Source organism: Bos javanicus, chromosome 11 (genome assembly GCF_032452875.1).
Source record: "Bos javanicus breed banteng chromosome 11, ARS-OSU_banteng_1.0, whole genome shotgun sequence".
In the NCBI taxonomy this organism is placed as follows: Eukaryota; Metazoa; Chordata; class Mammalia; order Artiodactyla; family Bovidae; genus Bos; species Bos javanicus.
The window spans coordinates 48,647,064-48,668,367 of NC_083878.1; the positions used below are offsets into that span (position 1 = coordinate 48,647,064).

The following is a 21,304-nucleotide window of genomic DNA, read 5'->3' on the forward strand; positions in this document are numbered from 1 at the left end:
TGTAACTCACTAATAAAAAAGCAAATAACCCAGTTAAAAAATAGGTAAAGGATTTGAATAAACGTTTCTCCAAAGAGGATATGCCAGTGGCCAATAGGTACATGAAGAGATGCTCACCATCATTAGTCATCGAAACCACAGTGAGGTACTACCTCATACCTGCTAAGATGGCTGGAAACAGAAAGATCACAAAATATGCTGGCATGAATTTGGAGAAATTAGAGCCTTGGTGTGGAGAAGGAAATGGCAACCCACTCCAGTACTCTTGCCTGGAAAATGCCATGGATGGAGGAGCTTGGTAGGCTACAGTCCATGGAGTTGCAAAGAGTTGGACATGACTGAGTGACTTCACTTTCTTTCTTTCTATAGTTCCTTTTGGAGAAGGAAATGGCAACCCACTCCAGTGTTCTTGCCTGGAGAATCCCATGGACGGAGGGGCCTGGTGGGCTGCAGTCTTCGGGGTTGCAAAGAGTCGGATGTGACTAAGCAACTAACACACACACACACACACACACACACACACACCCCCCAGAGCCTTGGTGTATTGCTGCTGGGAATGTAAAATGGTACAGCCACTTTGGAAAACAGTCTGGCAGGGTCTCAAAAAAGTTAAACATAGAGTTACCATGTAACTCACCAGTTCCAATCCTTGGTATATATCCATGAGAAATAGACAAAATATATTCACACAGCAACTTGTATATAGAAGTTTCTGTCAACATTATTTATAATAGCTAAAGTGTAAAAGTAAGCCAATAAAAGTGGTATAGCCATACAATGGAATACTTTGTGTATGTGCTCAATCTCTCAGTCGTGTCCAGCTCCTTGTGGCCACATGGACTATAGCCCACCAGGCTCCTCTGCCCGTGGGTTCTCTAGGCAAGAATACTGGAGTGGGTTGCCATTTCCTACTCCAGGAAACCTTCCCGATCCAGGAATTGAACCCTAACATCTTATATCACCTGCACTGGCAGGCAAATTCTTTACCACGAACGCCACCTGGGAAGCCCAAAATGGAATATTATTTGGCTATTAAAACAAACAAAAAAGTATAGATACAGGCTATGATGTGGATGAGCCTTAAAAATATGCAGGGACTTCCCTGGTGGTCCAGTGACCAAGACTCTGTGCTACCAGTGCAGGGGGCCTGGGTTCAGTCAGGGAATTAGATCCTGTGTGGTACAACTAAGAGTGGCACAGCCAAAATAAATATAAATAAAAGTAAATATTTTTAAAAGTGCATGCAAAGTATAATAAGCCAGCTATAAGAAACCACATATCACATGATTTCATTTATGTGAAATGTCTAGATGGGCAATTCTCTGGAGACAAAAAGTAAGTAAGTCACTGCCTAGGACTGGTGGAGGGAGGTAGAGATGGATGGAGAGTGACTGCTAATGTGTATAGGATTTCTTTTAGAGTATGAAATGACTATCCGCTCCAGTATTCTTGCCTGGAAAATCCCCTGGACAGGGGAGCCGGGCAGGCTATAGTCCATAGGATTGCAAAGAGCCGGACACGACTGAGTGCTAACACTTTTCCTTTTTTGAACTGCGTGGGCTTTGGCATTAAGTCTGGTCCACATCTCTCTCCTACCTTCAGCACTGCCTCCGCCTTTCTGGGCTGTGTCACCTGGATTAAATCACCTGACTACTCTAAGCCTGTTTGTTCCTCTGAATAACGCACATTATAATGCCTGTCTCGGAGGGTTAAAGTCATACACATGCGTGCATGCTCGGTCATGTCAGACTCTTTTGTGACCCCATGGACTATAGCCCTCCATGTCTCCTCTGTCCATGGAATTTTCCAGGCAAGAATACTGGAAAATACTGGGTAGCTTGCTGCTTATAGAGCATTTGTCATGTAGTGAGTACTTAACTCCTTCGTGCAATGGCACCCCACTCCAGTACTCTTGCCTGAAAAATCCCATGGATGGAGGAGCCTGGTAGGCTGCAGTCCATGAGGTCGCTAAGAGTTGGACACGACTGAGCGACTTCACTTTGACTTTTCACTTTATGCATCGGAGAAGGAAATGGCAACCCACTCCAGTATTCTTGCCTGGAGAATCCCACAGACGGGAGCCTGGTGGGCTGCCGTCTATGGGGTCACACAGAGTCGGACACGACTGAAGCGACTTAGCAGCAGCAGCAGCATGCAGCCTTCCAGTGTGCTCAGTTAGTGCAAGATTTGTACTAAATCTGGCTTTCAGAGACGTTACCACTCACTCTTCTTCATTCAGCCTCTGTCGTGTGCTAAGTGCTGAGCTGCAGTGAGGAGCAAGGCAGACACCAAATCTGCCCTCTGAATCTGTCAGCGCAGCTAAGGATCTGGATGTTAGAGCATGAATTTGTAAGTGCCGAAGAGGAAACATCAGAGAAGTTTGGTAACCTTAGTCTTCCCTGGTGGTTTTTATCTCCTTAGGAAATTAAGCGTGAAGTCCATTACGAACCCTCGGTACCTGGACAGCCTGGGGAACCCCTCGGTAAATGGCCTGTATGATTTAGCTCTGGGCCCCGCCGACTCCAAAGAGGTGTGCTCCACCTGCGTGCAGGACTTCACCAACTGCTCTGGGCACTTGGGCCACATCGACCTCCCACTCACCGTGTACAACCCTCTCCTCTTCGATGTAAGTCCTGACCCGGCCACCTGGGCCACGTAGGTCTCGGGGCTGCGGGTGGGATTTGTGAGTGCTGGCCCCCCACCCCCCTCCCCGGGGCAGGTGTCTCAGGAGGAGGTTAGCTCCAGACACTCTGAGTGAAAGTGCTCTTTACTTTGAGATTTAAAACCTGGAAGAGCCAAAGCTGGTATATTCGACTTAGCCTCTAGCCCTGCCTAGACGAACTTCAGTCTGATTCTTGTTGAGAATCGACAAAGCTGGGTTATCTTTATGCAAAGCTAGGGGGAGGGAACGGAGGAAGAGGAGCAAGGGGAGCAGTGTTCAGATCCAATCCCTTTTGTTTCAGAGGCTTTATGCCTTTCAGAAATGTGGGTGGGGTTTCCCTGGCAATAGAGCAAGAGTCCCTAACCCCCTAGATCTAATACCTGATGATCTGAAGTGGAGCTGATGTGATAACAATAGGAATTAACTGCACAATGAATGTAATCCAGAAACCATCACCTCCCACCCCATCATCTGTGGAAAAATTGCCTTCCATGAAACCACTCCCTGGTGCCAAAAAGGTTGGGGACCACTGCCATAGACGACTTTGGAATTCTCTGGGCCTCTCTGAGGCCTTCAGGTGGATTTGTAGGCGCTTGCTTAGTGGCAGGAGGAACAGAGCGCCAGAAGGCCCAGCGCTGAGCTGAGAATGATGACCGTCCAGTCCTGCTTAGACACTTCCAGCTTCTTACATCAGTTAACTCAGCCTCCGGGATTCACTTTAAGCTACTCAGATTAGTGTACAGGGACATGATTTTTGTCTTAATCATATTAGGGGAAGAGGAATGTCTTGTTAAATACTAAATGTTTTATATATTAAATATTTAAATAATTTTCAATATTTAAATAAGTATTAAATTTAGTATTTAAATAAAGTAAAGGTAGTTCCCTACCTCAGATCCAAAGTAAATTTCTAATGTTAATGGATTAAAATAAAACCATAAGTGAAAAATACAGAAGAATATCTATCAAGTTCTTAAGGTGAAGAAGGACTTTCCAGGTACATAGAGTGAGATGGAATTCTCCCCCTACCCCATACCCCACCCCCAGCAACCCAGGGCTGCCCTGTCACTCGAGGTTAAAAAAGGGCCGCCTCTGAGGGGGCTGACGACCCCAGTTATGCCCGAGCACATGTGCTCTGGCACTGTAGCCTGCCATGGCCAGGCAAGGTGGGGGCTCAAAGGCAACAGGTCAAAGTGGAATTCTTAAAAGGGTAAACTGCTGGCATAGAAACAAAAACCGTAAGTATGTATGTTGAAAATCACTTTGACTGCTATGTCACTTTCTAATATCCTGTCTCTTTTTATTCCCTCTCTTCAGAAACTCTACCTTTTGCTCCGGGGCTCCTGTTTAAACTGTCACATGCTGACCTGCCCCCGGGCTGTGGTTCACCTCTTACTGTGCCAGCTGAGAGTCCTGGAAGTTGGGGCCCTGCAAGCAGTGTATGAGCTGGAGAGAATTCTCTACAGGGTAGGTAACGTGACTATCCTGGTAATCAGACAAGCTAGAGCAGCAGGCGTAAGAGCTGTTTGTGTATGAATAGTCCCCTAAGAATAGTTACCAAGCACTTCCTGGTGGTCCAGGGGAAATGCAGGGTTCAGTCCCTGTTCTGGGAAGATTCCACGTGCTGTGAAATAACTAAGCCTGTGCGCCACAACTGCTGAACCCACAGTCTAGAACCTGAGCTCTGCAACAGGAGAAGCCACTGCAGTGAGAAGCCCCGAGCACTGCAACTAGAGAGTAGCCCCCACTTGCTTAGATGCACAGCAGCTAAGACCCCATGCAGCCAAAAAGAAAGGTCACCAGAATGCTGGAGATTTAAGTCTTGTGACTGAGTACAAAAAACTAGGCTTGAAAACATGAAGCTATAAGAATAATTAAAGAAATGTTTGTGAAAACAACATACAAATACAATTTTATCCATCAGTAAGCTTTCCCCCCTGCCCTGCAAACCCAGGATCCAACCAGAGTTCATGCATTGTTTTGAATGGTTATATCTCTTTGGTCTGCTTTAATGTAAGATATTTTAATATAGGGAATTTCTTTCCTTGACACTGACTTTTTTGAAGACATAAGACTAGTTTGTCTTGTGAACTTCTCACATTCTGGATTTATCTGATTATTTCTTCATGAGATTCACATTTTGGTAAGATTATACCTACCTGATGTAGAATCCTTTGTATTGCATTATTTTAGGAGGCACCTGTTATCCAGTTGTTCTGCTACTGGTAATGCTGGGTTTGGTGATTTGGAATGGATGGTGACCACCAGATCTCTCTTGTAAAGAGACGTTCTCTTCGTGATGAATAATACCCTGGTGCTATTATAAATATATTATTCATGATTAATAATTAATAATCTGGTAAAAAGTGAAAGTGTTAGTCTCTCAGTCGTGTCCGACTCATTGCAGCCCCATGGACTGTGGCCCACCAGGCTCCTCTGTCCATGGATTCTCCAGGCAAGAATACTGGAGTGGGTTGCCATTTCCTTCTTTAGAGTATCTTCCCAACCCAGGATTGAACCCAAGTCTCCTGTGTTGGAGGCTGATTCTTTACAGTCCAAGTGACCAGGGACTACCTGGTGTTATTATAAATATCTTATTTAAAATTCATTTCTGGTTGATAGATCAAAATATTACTCACTTTTGTATGAAATAACCTGGTTATTCATCAGGGTATGAATTCAATGAGACAAGGATCTCATCAATTCTAATACTTTATTTGTAGATTTTTTTCAGATTTTCGACGCACTCATATTACCTGTGAATAATAGTAAGTTTATTTATTTCAGCCTTTATATATTTCATTTCTTGTTCAGACTTTATTAGGTGCCTAGGATCTACATGACTTTGTTCAAGGGGCAGCATGCATCCTTGTCTTGCTTCTTGTTACAAAGGGAAACCGTTCACCTTTCCTCTTCCCCTTCCCTTTCCTGAAAAATTCAGTCTTAATGACATTAGGTGGGCAGAGCAGGTAGGCTTCCACACAGATGCGACCTGGTTGTGGGTTGTAAGGGCCCAAACAAGGTGAGAAAAGCATCCAAAACAAGACCTTATCTGTGTGTGCACGTGGCTAAAAAACTAATCTCAGGTCAGATTTGTCCAAGAGAGAGCTTGTGTGTGAGAGAGAGAAGGGTTTTCTTAAACCTTTTACTCAGAGTAAATTTTACTCTTTTGGAATCCCAGGAGCCGCTAGTGGTAAAAAACCACACCTGCCAGTGCAGGAGGCATGAGATACGGGTTCCATCCTGGGTCGGGATGATCCCTCCAGAAGGAAATGGCAACCCACTCCAATATTCTTGCCTGGGAAATCCCATGGACAGAGGAGCCTGGCAGACTGTGGTCCATAGGATCACACAGAGTCGGACATGACTGAAACGACTTATCGTGCAGGAATTTGTCCATTTTGTCTAAAGTGTCAGATCTGTTGTTGTAAAATTATTCGAGATGCCCACTACTTTAAAATATTTTGGGGTGAATTATACACACAGAAATTCATTAATTATACCCACAGTCTAACAAAGAGTTATAAAGTAACCATCACTGGTATGAGTGCCTTCAACATCAAACTACAGTCCGTATTTCCAGAAACTTCTTTTCTTTCTCCTCCTGGTGTGCTTATTTTTGACAGTTTGTCATTGTACTTGCTACCCTGGTGGCTCAGTGGTAAAGAATCTGCCTGCCAATATAGGAGATGTGGTTTCAATCCCTGGATCAGGAAGATCTCTTGGAGAAGGAAATGGCAACCCACTCCAGCATTTTTGCCTGGGAAATCCCATGGACAGAGGAGGCTGGAGGACTACGGTCCTTGGGGTCACATAGAGTCTCACACAATTTAGCAACTAGGCAACAGCACTGTACTTAGCAAATTCTTTGCAGGAATAATTTGAGGTCTAGGATGTTGCCCCCTTTCCCCAGAGAGGTTTCTTACTGCTTCTGCCCTGTGCTTGGTGACCTGGGACCATCAGAGTGCATAGTCAAGGCTGAAGGCTCCCTGGACTGCAGGCCGTGGGAATCCAGGTGTTCTGTTCCAGGGCTCAGCTAGTTCCCAAGGACACAGTCCTTCAGTTCCCCAGCTTTCTGTGTTTGTGGGATGTGGCAGGAAGATACCTTGTTTGATTCCTGCCCTTTTACTAACTCTAGGCTTTGATTTCTGTCCTGTTCATCATTTAAGACCCTCAGAATGAAAAGTTCAAAATTACTGGATTGTAAAATGTTTCTGAGGCCACACTGGCATGTTGTACAGCTCCAGGGAGCATCCTAACTCTGTCAGCATCTTCCCCTGAGGGACATAGCTACGCTGAAGGCTGCCCCAGTGCTGGGCGATGTGGCAGCCCTGCTCAGAGCAGCCTTGGCCCCTGGGCTCTTTGACCTGGATCCCCATTTTCCCTTCATTATGGCCTGATTATCCCTCACAGTTCTGACAACTCTTCGGAACTTTACATTTTTAAAAATATTTTATCCTGTTTGTTTGTTTTTTTTTTTTAACTTTTTCATTTGGTCTTAATAATCTGTGTGCTGAGCTGTGCTTAGTCCCTCAGTCATGTCTGACTCTTTGTGACCCCATGAACTGTAGCCTGCCAGACTGCTCTGTCCATCGGGATTCTCCAGGCAAGAATACTAGAGTGGGTTGCAATGCCCTCCTCCAGGGGATCTTCCCAACCCAGGGATTGCACCCAGGTCTCCAGCATTGCAGGCAGATTCTTTACTCTCTGAGACACCAGGGAAGCCTTAATAATCTAGCCCACTACCATTGGAAGCTGAGTAGTCTCATTTATATATATTTGTTTATTTATTTGGTCATGCTGGGTCTTCGGTGTGGCAGGTGGGAGCTTCAGTCTTCATCGTGACATGTGGACTCTTGGTTGTGGTATGTGGGATCTAGTTCCCTGACCAAGGATCTAACCTGGGCCCCCTGCATTGGGAACTTGGAGTCTTAGCCACAGAACCACTAGGGAAGTCCCAGGACATTCTCAGTTTTTATTTTTATTTTTTTAAACCAGCAACATGGCCAAACTGTTTTGAAAAGGCACCACCGCAGCCCTAAGGTTTCTCCTTTCTCTCCCCTCAGATAAAGCTTTCCCCCTCCCCTGGAGGGGCTGCCCCTGGTACTGCTTGTCATGCACATGCTTTATTTTGATCACATGGTTTTTCTCTTGTTTTTCAGTTTCTGGAAGAAAATGCTGATCCTACTGCCTGTGAAATTCAGGAAGAGCTAGAGCAATATACAATCAAAATCCTGCAGAACAACCTCCCAGGATCCCAGGGTGCACAAGTGAGTTATCCCATCTCTCTGTTCCCTGAACACTTGGTTTTTAGCATAATTATCACAGTTCCTTCTGCACTGTCTTTGACTTATCCCTTGGCTCAGATGATAAAGAATCCCCCTGCCATGCAGGAGACCCAGGTTTGATCCTTGGGTCAGAAAGATCCCCTGGAGCAGGAAATGGCAACCCGCTCCAGTATTCTTGCCTGGAGAATCCCATGGACAGAGAAGCCTGGCAGGCTACAGTCCATAGGGTTGCAAAGAGTCAAAAACACTTTTTTTTTTTTGGCTTCCCAAAGCAGACCTGGGTCAGCTTTGAATCCCAGCTCTGCCTCTCATGAAGGTCACATAACTGTCCCCAAGCCACTCTTTCCTCATCTTTGATGCCTGCCTGTAGAACTGAGGAGAAGTTTAGAAGAAATTAGGTGCTTTGGGTACAGTGTCCAGTGAGGTTCTGGCTTACATCTCACTTGGAGAATGAGGCCCATGTCCTGTTCTTGTTTCTCTCTCCAGTGCTAAGTGACCACTGCCTCCCCATTCCCCCATAGCATCTGTGTAAGTGTTAATTTGTTCAGCCAGTGAATGGTGTAGGTAATCAACCTGCAGGGCTAATCTTGAGATCTGCTTCACCTAATGCCCAGGTTTCACAGCGGAGATTATGACTTAAGTGGTCTGGGTTGGGGCCCCACGGAGGGGTACAAAAGCCCCCAGGGTAGGTCTCATTTGCAGAACTAGCTCCAAACCACTAGTTTTGCTTAACTGTGGATGTGCCTTGCCTCAAAGCCCTGAGGTTCATCCGGGGGAGATAGCAGCTACTGTCTCAGGTTTAATTTAAAATTAAATTATTTAATTTAATTAAATAATTATTTATTTTATTAAATTATTTGAATTTATTCATCCTTGCTGTCTTCCAAGCTTACCACTGCCCTCATGATCTCTTCATCTTAGTAACAGCCTGGTAAGTTTCCCCTATTATGAATGAAGAAACTTAAAGAAGTCGCTTAGTGATTGGCAGTGTTTAGTTATGTTAGGGTTTTGTGGAGAATTTTAAGAAATGGGGTGGCTTCCTCTGAGTTTTCAATAATAAGTGAAAACTACAAAATGTATACCTACTAGATTCTCTTCAGGATGGCACTCAGGTTTTTCGACTTTTTTTAACAGGTGAAAAATGTCTGTGAGAGCAGGAGCAAACTCATCTCTGTCTTCTGGAAGGTACATATGACTGCTAAGAGATGTCCCCACTGCAAGTGAGTCCTAGGCACTTCCCTCTAATTTTTTTTTATTTTATTTTATGGATGTATAGTTGATTTACTATATCGTGTTAATTTCTGCTATATAGCAAAGTTATTTGGTTATATATATCTATATGTATTCTTTTTCATATTTTTTCATTATGGTTTATTGTAGGATATTGAATATCATTCTCTGTGCTGTTTATCCATCCTATACATAATAGTTTGCATCTGCTAATCCCAAATTCCCAGTTCTTCCCTCACCTACCTGCCCTCTCCCTTGGCAACCACAGGTCTCTTCTCTAAATCTGTGAGTCTGTTTTTGTTTCCTAGATATGTTCATTTGTATCGTATCTTAGATTTTACACTGTTGGGTTTTTTTTCTCTCTCTCCTCACAACTGTCCTCATGTCTAGAACTGGGCGGTCAGTGGTCCGGAAGGAGCACAATAGCAAACTGACCATCACGTACCCGGCCATGGTGCACAGGAGAGCTGACCAGAAGGACAGCGAGCCCCAGGGTAAGCAGGCCCTGGGAGGCCCTCTGTGTGTGTTTCACATGTGACCATCAGACGTGTGCCACGACTTGGGGATCCCTGGTCCTCTGTACCACATGCTTCTTGGCTGCGTGTCTGTGGTGGGCCAGCAGATGGTGGGTGTCTGGGGTCTTAGGACTGGCGGGCATCCTGGTGCGTGCTCAGTCCTTGCCACTGGTGCACGGTGCGAGGCAGTGCCCCACCGCCTGAACGAGGCACCTCTTGCCACAGGTGGCCAGTACTCTGAAAGATTTTTGAGGAAGAAGTTATTACTTGATAAATAGTTCAAACCATTTTGTTGTCAAACAAGTGTGGATATATTTTGAACTAAAATGTAGGTGAGGGACATTTTCCTTGGTGGTCCAGTGGTTAAGAATCTACCTTCCAATGCAGAGGACGCTGGTTCCATTCCGGGTCCAGGAGATAAGATCCCGCATGCCTTGGCACAGCTCAGCCCATGGGCCACAACTATGAAGCCCGTGCACCACAACAAAGACCTAGCACAGCCAAAACAAAAAATACATATATTAAAAAATAAAAATGTAGGTGAGTTTTAAAGAAAAACTGTGAGCACCTAAAGAACATTAGCGCCTCCTGCAGGCTGCTCTAGCTGTCCTCTCAGATCCCTGGAATAGAGTGTCTCCCACTCGGCTCTGCCCTGCTCTTAGGGGTACCTGGGAAGAAATTTGAGAGACTTAGTACTCCTGCTTTTTCATTTTTGTAGTTTTAAGTTTGTTGAACAATGCTTTCCACAGTTTATTGTGATCCACACAGTCAAAGGCTTTGACATAGTCAATAAAGCAGAAATAGATGTTTTTCTGGAACTCTTTTGCTTTTTCGATGATCCAGTGGATGTTGGCAATTTGATCTCGGGTTCCTCTGCCTTCAAAGCCTTTGACTGTGTGGATCACAATAAACTATGGAAAATTCTGAAAGAGAAGGGAATACCAGACCACCTGACCTGCCTCTTGAGATACCTATGTACAGGTCAGGAAGCAACACTTAGAACTGGACATGGAACAACAGACTGGTTCCAAATAGGAAAAGGAGTACGTCAAGGCTATATATTGTCACCCTGCTTATTTAACTTATATGCGGAGTACATCATGAGAAACGCGGGGCTGGAAGAAGCACAAGCTGGAATCAAGATTGCCAGGAGAAATATCAATAACCTCAGATACGCAGATGACACCACCCTTATGGCAGAAAGTGAAGAGGAACTAAAGAGCTTCTTGATGAAAGTGAAAGAGGAGAATGAAAAACTTGGCTTAAAGCTCAACATTCAGAAAAATAAGATCATGGCATCTAGTCCCATCACTTCATGGGAAATAGATGGGAAAACAGTGGAAGGGGACGACAGAGGATGAGATGGCTGGATGGCATCACCGACTCGATGGACATGAGTTTGAGTAAACTCAGGGAGTTGGTGATGGACAGAGAGGCCTGGCATGCTGCAATTCATTGGGTTGCAAAGAGTCGGACACGACTGAGTGACTGAACTGAACTGAACAATGCTTTCTGGTTTTTCTTCTGAAGTAGTGAAGATTAAATAAGATTTTCCATTTGAAATATTGAGCCCAATACCTGCTATGTTGAATATGCTTTGTGGATATTGGCCATTCATTTTTTATTATAATGCAGTCAGTGTGCCAGGGCAGAAAAAGCATCATCTGTTTTGGACACCTCGTGCCTGTGTGCATGCCAAGTCGCCTCAGCTGTGCCCGACTCTTTTCGGCCCCATGGACTGTAGCTTACCAGGCTCAGGCTCCTCTGTCCATGGGATTCTCCAGGCAAGAATACTGGAGTGGGTTGCCATGCCCTTTTCCAGGGGATCTTCCCGACCCAGGGATGGAACCCAAGTCTCTTGGATCTCCTGCATTAGCAGGTGTATTCTTTACCACTGATCCACCAGGGAAGCCCTTTCAACATGTGAATCTTGAGAACATATAAACATTTAGACCATAGTATAGCAAACTTGTTTATTACTTTAAGATAAATCTTTTATTTTAGACTAATTTTTAGATGTGTAGAAGAATTGCAGACATGCTGCAGAAATTCCTATGTACTTTTTACTCAGTTTGCCCTGATGAAACATCTTAGATCACCATGGCGTGTTTATCAAAACTAAGCAATTAACATTGGTATACTACTGTTAACTGACCTGCAAACTTTATTTGAATGTCACCAGTTTATCCAGTGTGTGCTTGGTTACTAAGTCATGTCTGACTCTTTGTAACCCCATGGACTGTAACCTGCATTGGCAGGTGGATTCTTTACCTTCTGAGCCATTGGGAAGCCCAGTTTATCCAGTAATGTCCTCCTTATGTTGTTCCAGGATCCAGTCCAGGATACTACACTGCATTTAGAAAGTCTGTTTAATGCTTAACCATTAACAGGCACAAGGATGGATTTTCCTGCACTATACATAGCCCTTAAAACAATTTTTAAGGTTGGAAACTGCTACTCTAGACTTCAGGGCACTTTAGGGAATATTCATGGATTGAGAAGAAAGGTGGTCAGAATTCTAGAGGATGACTATTTGGGGCAAATATCTAACAGTTAGCCTTTAAGTGCCTTTGCCAAACCAATTCTTTGGAGTAATTGTCACTGCAACTATGAGAATATGATGGTGCCAACCAAAATCCTGTGCTTCAGAAACAAGTCAGCAGTGGTCTTGGATGGTTTTCGGATTGGATTGGTGGTATTTAGCAGGCGTTTACTTGTTGGGCACTCAGCCTTATGCCCAGGAACATCCTGTGGTTGAGCCCAGTGCCAAGCTGGGGACCTGACCTTGTGGCCTCCATTCTCAGGGAAGGCTGCGGGTGAGGCAGGTCAATTACTCCAGGGAGAGGTGATGCAGAGGCAGGTGAGCATTTGGACAAACGATCTGGCCATGTCCTTGGTATCTAATGGGGCCATGCAGTTGGGCCTGTGGCTCAGTGGTTCCCACATACTCCTGATCTCACTAGGAGTGCTGTTAGCTTGTGAAATTCACATGTGACCAGTGTGCTATTCAAGCCTCATTATGCCTGCTAGAGTTTTCAAGTGAGACCTCTTACAGCCAAGGTGCTTCGCCCACCATAAGCCAATCTTCCCCACTGTTTGACTTCCCAACTTTTTTTTTCTTTCATACAGGAGCTCTTGGAGCTAAACTAAATACATGTTGCAGCTGTTCTGAAGTCCTATTGAAACAGATTTCATTTTTTTTTAAACAAGGTCACTGGATGGTATTTTTTTCTCAATATTCATTTTTATTCATTTATTTGGCTGTGCCAGGTCTTAGTTGTGGTGTGCAAACTCTTGGCTGTGGCATGTGGGATCTAGTTCCCTGACTAGGGATGGAACCCTGGCACCCTGCATTGGGAGCACAGAGTCTTAGCCACTGGACCACCAGGGAAGTCCCTGAGGCAAATAGCATTTTTGCAGGCTCAAAAAGTGCCTGGTTAGGAAGGGTGCAGTCCATGTGAGGAGGTGGCATTCTGCAAGTCTCTTCTGACTCAAACCCAGTGAGTGAATGACCTCCATCTGCCTTAATAGGGGTTAAACTGTGCTGGGGCCACTTCCTGCACTAGCAGCTCTGAGTCAGGAGCTGAAGAGAGCTACCAGATGTGGCTCATCTTCTCAGTTCATCAAGGCAGATTAGTGAGAAAGAAGTTTCCAGAAATGCCCACAAAATTGTCCTTTAGGTTAATGAGGTCTTTTCTCCCCACTGAACACCCATAGCTTTCTATATCTGGCTTATTCCCAAAGGTCAGAGCCTTTCTCCATTGCATTCCCCTCACTTCCTTCAACTGCATTAACTGGTTGAAATGTTTTGCTTTTATAGGAATCAAAATTTTAAATGTGTTCACTCTTGACCTAATAATTCCGCTTTTATGATCTTATCCTAAGAATTATGCATGCCCACAGTATTAAGTAGTTTTGAATTGGAAATATCTTAAATGCCTGTTAGTAGAGACTAATTAAATAAATTATGGTACATCTTATTAATTGTTTTCTAAGTTACAAATTTCTCTAAAAACTTTCCATGATGTATCTTCTGCAGTTGGTAAAGAAACCAAGTAGAGAATTAGAGGTGAATGAAGCTGGGTTTTACAAATATAGAAAAAAGCAGAAGAGTGGGGTTTTTTAAATATAAATTATCTTATAGTATTTTGAACATGTGTATTTAAGCCAGTGAAAACTTAGTATCTGCTGGGTCTTACTGCTGCTGCTAAGTCACTTTAGTCGTGTCCAACTCTGTGCAACCCCAGAGACGGCAGCCCGCCAGGCTCCCCCGTCCCTGGGATTCTCCAGGCAAGAACACTGGAGTGGGTTGCTATTTCCTTCTCCCAAGCATGAAAGTGAAAAGTGAAAGTGAAGTCGCTCAGTCCTATCCAACTCTTAGTGACCCCTTAGATGCTGTTAATTGTTAGGAACACAGACAAGACACAGTTTCTATCCTGATAAGTGCATTAAAAAAATATTGAGTGATTTTGTGGGGAGAGGTGGGGTGCTGAGAGCCACAAGGCTTGTGGGATCTTAGTTCCCTGACCCAGGGGTCAAAGCCAGGCTCTCGGCCGTGAGAGCACTGAGTCCTAATCACTAGACTGGCATGAAATTCCCAAGCAGTATATAATTTTGATGAATGTGTTCCAAAAGAGGTTGATAGTTTTGACAGGAGGGGATACTCACCACTATACAAAGGCTGAAGTTGATAGTTTTGAACCTAGAGGTCACATTACTCACTTTCTTAATCATCTAAATGCTTGGGGCCACACCTACTGAATGTGACTTACTCTGGGGGTGGCTGATTAAAGAGTATCCCAGAGTGATCTTGGTTAATCTGAGAAATCAAGATCTATCTACTTATCACCAGCATGATAGTTATAAGAAGAAACTGAATATACATTCACTCATAAAAATGTTCATCTTCATTTATCCATAATTCTCCTGCTGTGAACTTTTCTGGTAAAAGCCATGTACATAAAGCTATTTATCACAGTGTGACTTAAAATAATAAAAAAAATTGAGGTCAGCTCAGATGTCCAACTATTAGAATGTGGTTAAGTCACTTATAAAACATCCTCTCAGGAATACCATGCTGCAATTAAAAATGATAGCGAGGGACTTCCATGGTGGTCCAGTGGTTAAGAGTCTGCCTCGCAGTGCAGGGGATGTGGGTTCAATCCCTGCTTGGGGCACTAAGATCCCATGTGCCATAAAGCAAGTAAGCCTGCACAGTGCAACAGAAGATCCTGTGTGCCGCCCCTGAGTGACCCGATACAGCCAGATAAATAAATAAAATAAAAATGATGGTGAGATACAAGCTATAAGGCAACATGCAGAGATGCTCGTAAGATGACACGAAATGAGCAAGTGGTACAGGGTGAATCCGCACCTAACACTTTATAAACCAAAGGACCAGAAAAGAATATATAAAAGTGGTCATGGTGACAACATGATATAATTGTTGGTGATTTTTTTTTCCCCCTTTGGCTCTACCTTTTAGGTTTCATACAATAGTTGTTTGGTTTTCATTACTTTAGAAATTAGGTTGTCCTAGAGATTGACTTAAAAAAAAATTTATTTATTTTAATTTGTTTCTTTGGCTGCCTCAGATCTTAGTTGAAGCATGTGGGATCTTGTTCTCCTACCCAGGGTCAAACCCAGGCCCTCTGTATTGGGAGTGTGGGGCCTTAGCCACTGGACCGCTAGGGAAGTCTGTAGAGATTGATTTTTTGGTCAGATTGCGGGCTTGGAGGAGTGGGGAAAGGAATTGCTAAATCCCATTATGGAAAGAGTGTCTCTAATTGACTTACTGTGCTCGCTTACCCTCTTCCACTCCAGGAATTGAGGAAGCTCAGATGGGAAAACGAGGATACCTGACACCCTCCAGTGCTCAAGAACATCTCATAGCTCTTTGGAAAAATGAAGGTGCTGTGCCAGGCTGAAGAAACAGCCCATTGACTTCCTGGACTCCTTCACCCTGCCTTTTTATGTTTTCAAAATTGTGATTCTTGTAGCTGTCTCCTGAAACTGAACCATAGATTTGGGGCAGGCTTCAGGGTACCTTGTCATTGATATTTATAGTGTGGGAAATGTCTTTATTCCTTGAACCATGAACTTGGTGATTACTGTAACTGAGCCTGATCATTAAATAACAGCTGTGGGTGGGCATTGCTTAGTACAGTTTGACATGTGTCTTGAAGGCGCAGTGTAACTCACCTTATTTTTTTAATGTATTTTATTTGCTTATTTATTTTCATTATTGTTTTTTAATATTGCATTTTTATTTGTTTATTTTTTTCACTGCACCATGTGGCATGTGGGATTTTGGTTCCCTGACCAGGGATGGAACCTGCACCCCTTGCAGTGAAAGTGCAGAGTCTTAACCACTGGACCACCAGGCAATTTCCTTCATTAGTTTTTATGAAGACACATATGATCTTACTCTCCCTATTGTCCTATATTCTGGGTTTTTTGTAAAAATTTTTGTGGTCACCCTTCCATGCTCTTAATGTATAGGTTTAAATGATCTTTTGATTTATTTCAAACACAGGGTTCTTTCTGAATTACCTTTTTTTGGGACTGGAAGATGTTGGCATGGAGTCCAGGTTCAACCCCAGTATGTTCTTTCTGGATTTCTTGGTGGTACCACCCTCAAGGTAATACCCTTTCATTGGCTTTATTTCACCTGAAAAAGGTTTATGGAATAATTGAATAATGACCTCTGGGAGAGAAAGGAAGGGTCAAAGGTTCTGAAAAATAGAGCAGCAGTTCCACTCCCAGGTGGCAGGTGGTGGGACTATTTTCCTCTTCATTTTTCCTGAGTGCAGGAGGAATGTGGGTTTCTTTTGGAGCTTGGGGCGTGTGAATAGGGATGGGTAAGCGGCTGAGGGAAATGTGCACTGATTCCACATGTCCTCCTGCAGGTATCGCCCTGTCAACCGCCTTGGGGACCAGATGTTCACCAACGGGCAGACGGTGAACTTGCAGGCTGTCATGAAGGACGTGGTTCTGATCCGAAAGCTTCTGGCACTGATGGCCCAAGAACAGGAGCTGCCAAGTGAGGTGGCAGCACCCACCACAGAAGAGGTCAGGAGCTGATGCCTTAGTTCTAGCTTCCTATGCTGTGGGTGCAGAATGCTATGGGAATGCTATGGGTCCTGGGAGATACTGGTTGGCAATTCTGCATGGTTGTGTGTGAGCCATGGGTTTGGGAGGACCGGGCAATGTCTGGGGGAAAGTGTGGGTCTGAGCATGACCCCAATGACCATGCCCAGTGACCATGATTGAGTTGCTTTGGTTTCTTGTTCTTATCTCCACAATAAAATGAGTGATCTGTGGGGAGGTTTTATCCGTGGTTGTGGTCTGGGCTACCTGCTGTCACTGGCAGTTCTGGAAAGAACAGTCTGTGGTCCTCAGGCTCTAAACCTGTCCCTACTGGGCTCTGGTACCAGAGACCCATGCCACCTAGCTCTGATTTTGGCTCTTGAAGATCTCTAGCATCAGGGTCAGGAAGGCAGTGTTGGCATTTGGAAGAGTTCCCCGCAATAGGAGTGTCAGATTTGGGGCTTAATTTTCTCCCCAATAAATGGTGGAGCTGAATTCCATTTTCCTGTTTCAGCAAACATTTCCTGAATCCCTTTTAGTGTGCTAGGTCTGCAGTGGGTATAAAGATGAGTCAGGCACTCAGGAAGTTTGTTGAGATTGCTGACATCCTTCTCAGCTTTAAGATTCTTTCTAGATGCAAATAGGAAGGACTGTCTCAGCCTTGAGTAGACCAGACAGGCTCCCAGGCTCCCTTCCCTGGGTGGGACCGGCCTGTCACCAGGTGGCGCCACAGTCTGTCAGGGACACCCGTGCTTGGTTACTCAGCCTTTTTGCTTGGGTTTCTTTGGTTTTGCTTAAGTTTTCTGATCTGCCTGTGTAAATGTGCTTTAAAAAAAATGCTCAATATATTAGAGATATCTGCCATCTGCAGGTCCTGGTCTACTTTCAAAGAGATGGCCATAGGATTGCCACCTCCAGTGACCAAAGCTAAAGATTTCATGTTGATGTCTCTTGAAAGTAGGGTAGCCTTTGTCCAAGAAAAAAGCTAAATCTTGGCAGAAATGAGCAGCATCCTCTCAGATTCCTGAGGTCATTGCTGCCTGAAGTCACAGTGCCCTCTTTTCCATCTGATCAATAGCAAGAGTTCTTTCTTCCCATACTTGCTCCACGGCGGCCCTCTCATGAATCATGAATGCCTGGGTGTGAATAGGCATGCGCCATTCCAGGCACTGAGGATGTGCCAGTGAGACTGGTCTCACCCATTTCACAAGTAGGCGTGTGGCCCTACTTGTCAGCTGATGCCTTCAGAAGTGAGTTAGTCTGACAGGGGTGCTGTCATCACACAGGAGACCCTGGGAGGCTCCTTCAGCCAGAATAGAAATCACACCTGTCTTCTCTATAACTGAGAAGTCTTCTGTTCCTCAGGATTGAGGACAGGCCCACTTTATCACCAGTGCTTTCCATGACATTCTCACGTACTGGATCCCGCTTCCATCAGCGCTGACCAGTTTCTTCTCTCTTCTGACCCACTGGGTCGAGGGACCATTTGTCTCTCTCCTGTGTCATACGTACCCAGCCCAAGGGGGCCAGTCCAGGTGGCCAGACAGTTGGTCAGTAGGTGATGCTCTAGGGCAGCTTACCGCCTCATATGTTGTCGATGCACATGGACAAGATCGATTTATGAGCACTTGGGCCACAAATCTGTCAAGTTCAAAAGACATAAAGGCCAACTTCAGAGTTCATCATTTGTCAGAGCTCAAGTGAAAAAGAAAAGTGGAACCAGGCCTGACGTTCTTGAGGGCTTTCCATCACACCCGTTTTTCTTGGTTGTGTCTTGGCAGGAAAAAGACTCTTGGATGGCTATGGACCGATCTTTTTTGAGTCAGCTTCCAGGCCAGTCCCTCACAGACAGACTTTACAACATTTGGATTCGCCTTCAGAGCCACGTTAATATTGTGTTTGATAGCGAGATGGACAAATTAATGATGGAAAAGTACCCCGGCATTAGACAGGTGAGCAGTTGGATCCCTATTGCTAGCTGAAGGGGTTAAATAATAAACGTGTTTGTCTTAAGGAAGAAAATAGTAACCATACTTGTTTTTTTCCCTTGACAATGACTGTTTTATTTTAACCAATTGGCACTACTGTAGTTTTGGTTTACTTTTTATTTTATTATTTTTTAGTGTAAAATATGAAAGATTTATTTCAACTGTATAAAATGAAAGAGGAGTAAAAGAAGATATTAATAAAAGATGGTCCTCACTGAAGAAGTGATTGAAACTAAAATTGCAGACCAAAAAACCCAAACGTAATAAAGATGTGCATAGTATTGGGTTGGCCAAAAAGTTTGGGTTTATCCATCCTTTTTTGCCAACCCGTTACCATTATACAGGCTTGTGAATAATAGAAGTGTCATCTTTCATGCTCATGCTCAGTCGCTAAGTTGTGCCCACAATTAAATAAGGCATATATATGTTCTAGAGCTTCCCTGGTGGCTCAGTGGTAAAGAACCCACATGCCAATGCAGGAGATGCAGGTTCAACCCTTGGGTTGGAAAGATCTCCTGGAGGAGAAAATGGCAACCCACTCCAGAATTCTTGGCTGGAGAATCCCATGGACAGAGGAGGCTGGTGGGCTACAGTCCATTGGGTCACAAAAGAGTTGGACATGACTTAGCAACTAAAAAACAGCAACATATATTTTCTAACAACTTAATATTTTTAAGTCTTGATTTAAAAATTTTTTTAATGATTTCTGTGGACTTTTCCCCCATAAAGATCCTGGAGAAGAAGGATGGTTTGTTCCGAAAGCACATGATGGGGAAGCGCGTAGACTACGCAGCCCGCTCGGTCATCTGCCCGGACATGTACATCAACACCAACGAAATTGGAATTCCCATGGTGTGTGCTGTTAGGTGGCAGATGGGAGTGGCGAGGAGGGCTGGGGAGAAGGCGTGGGATCACGGTGGCTTGGGTGAAGACAGCATCTGCCTCTCCCCGTATTGAGTCCTTAGAAGGGGACCCTGAGGCCATGGCGTGGCATGGCTCTCACTCCCCGCCAGGTCTCCAGACACCCTCCACCCACAAGAAAGACCCCTGCTCCTGGGCTACCAGGGCACAGCTCCTGCCTCTCCTCCTCCTGCCCGTCTTGGTCTAGTCATTAAACCTTCCTAGTCAGATGGAATACATGACAGAGATGAGGAGGGAGCGGGGCTTTCTGTCCCGTGTACTTGCCTGGCATCAGGAGTCAGGGCCACGGAGGAAGGGAGAGAGCCCCAGGGAGCAGGCGTCACTCCCAGATCCTCAGGGGTAGGCGGTTTGCCCCGTCCACCCGTTAGTGTTTCCTTAGGGAGCCAGTTTTCTTTTCTCACTTCCCCACCACTTGAGGCTGCGGTACTCATTAGCAACAGCCCCTTCATCGTCTTCCTCCTTAATGGGCCTTGAGGTCAGTAATAGAAGATGGTTTAATTCACCCCATGGAGAGGCTCATTTCCTCACACACGGCCCTGCTGCCACTCTCAGGGGAGGACTGGCAGGGGGCAGAGAGCACAGCTTGAGTGTTCTGATGGCCTCCTGAGTGCTGCCTCCATGTCCCCCAGGCACACGTGGGCTTCCTAGGCAAGGGCTCTCGTGTGAGGGGACAAGAGTCAGAGAATACCCATTCCTGGGCACCGGGGGTCTCTGCATCCGGGAGCTGGATCAGGGGCAGGGAAAAGCACTGGGAAGCCCAGTGGTGACATTCCTGAGTCTGAGGCCCTGGGAGGAGAGGCCCGTGACCTGTTCATTGCTTTCTTTGGACAGAGGAGGACAGGGAGCTCTGTTGGCTTTCGCCTCATGGTGCCTTCAGGGTCCCCAGCTTCGGGAGAGACCTTTCGTGTTGCTCCTCTTTCCACCTTCAGCGGTCTTCTCTTTCTTGGATCTGGGTTCATTTGGTACTGAAGGGACTCTGAAGTTCCCCCTCTGCCCACCTCCAGGCCTGCCCCAAGCCTAGGGCCACAGTGGCCTGTTGCTCACAGGATGGTTTTCAGGAGCAGAGCGTGTGAAACTGCCTCTTGATCCCTTGTGCACACCCTTCCCATTGAGCACTGTGGACAGGTTGTTACAGAAGCAGAGGAGGTGAAGGTTGGGGGATAAGCTAGAGACCCAGTCATGAACCAGACAAGACTAGTGTGTCCCTGTGAAGCTTATATTCCAGTGGTGGAGACACATAAACAGATAACGCAAGTAAAGGTATTCCTCGACTTATGATGGTGTGGTGGTAAGTTGAAAATGCCATATGTCAAAAGTGCATTTAATGGACCTAACCTACTGAACAGCATAGCTTAGTCTAACCCACCTTAAACCTGCTCAGAACACTTATGTTAGCCTATGTTGGGCAAAATCATCCAGTGCAAAGCTTATTTTGTAATAGTGTTGAATGTCTCACGGAAGTTATTGAACACTATCCTGAAAATGAGCAACAGAATGGCTCTAAGTGTATGGGATATTTATGATCCCAGGGCTGACAGCCAGCAGCTGAGGCTCACTGCCCCTGCCCACCTTCACAAGAAGATCACACCATGTTTCACAAGCCCAGAAAAA

The 21,304-nt window shown here is 45.1% G+C and overlaps 1 protein-coding gene and 1 non-coding gene across 2 annotated transcripts in view; one reads left to right on the plus strand and one right to left on the minus strand.

Moving 5' to 3' along the window:
• POLR1A (RNA polymerase I subunit A) overlaps positions 1-21,304 on the plus strand; it is an 84,586-nt gene that overhangs the window by 3,769 nt on the left and 59,513 nt on the right. The window contains exons 2-11 of the mRNA XM_061432653.1: positions 2,422-2,626; positions 3,980-4,129; positions 7,825-7,932; positions 9,085-9,170; positions 9,571-9,674; positions 15,519-15,605; positions 16,231-16,336; positions 16,604-16,766; positions 18,566-18,736; positions 19,502-19,624. Of these exons, the coding sequence (XP_061288637.1) occupies positions 2,422-2,626; positions 3,980-4,129; positions 7,825-7,932; positions 9,085-9,170; positions 9,571-9,674; positions 15,519-15,605; positions 16,231-16,336; positions 16,604-16,766; positions 18,566-18,736; positions 19,502-19,624 (1,303 nt within the window). The remainder of the gene's footprint in view (positions 1-2,421; positions 2,627-3,979; positions 4,130-7,824; positions 7,933-9,084; positions 9,171-9,570; positions 9,675-15,518; positions 15,606-16,230; positions 16,337-16,603; positions 16,767-18,565; positions 18,737-19,501; positions 19,625-21,304) is intronic.
• On the minus strand, positions 3,723-3,849 carry LOC133257894 (small nucleolar RNA SNORA76). The gene has a single exon (XR_009739752.1). It is a non-coding gene; the product is annotated as a small nucleolar RNA SNORA76 (small nucleolar RNA).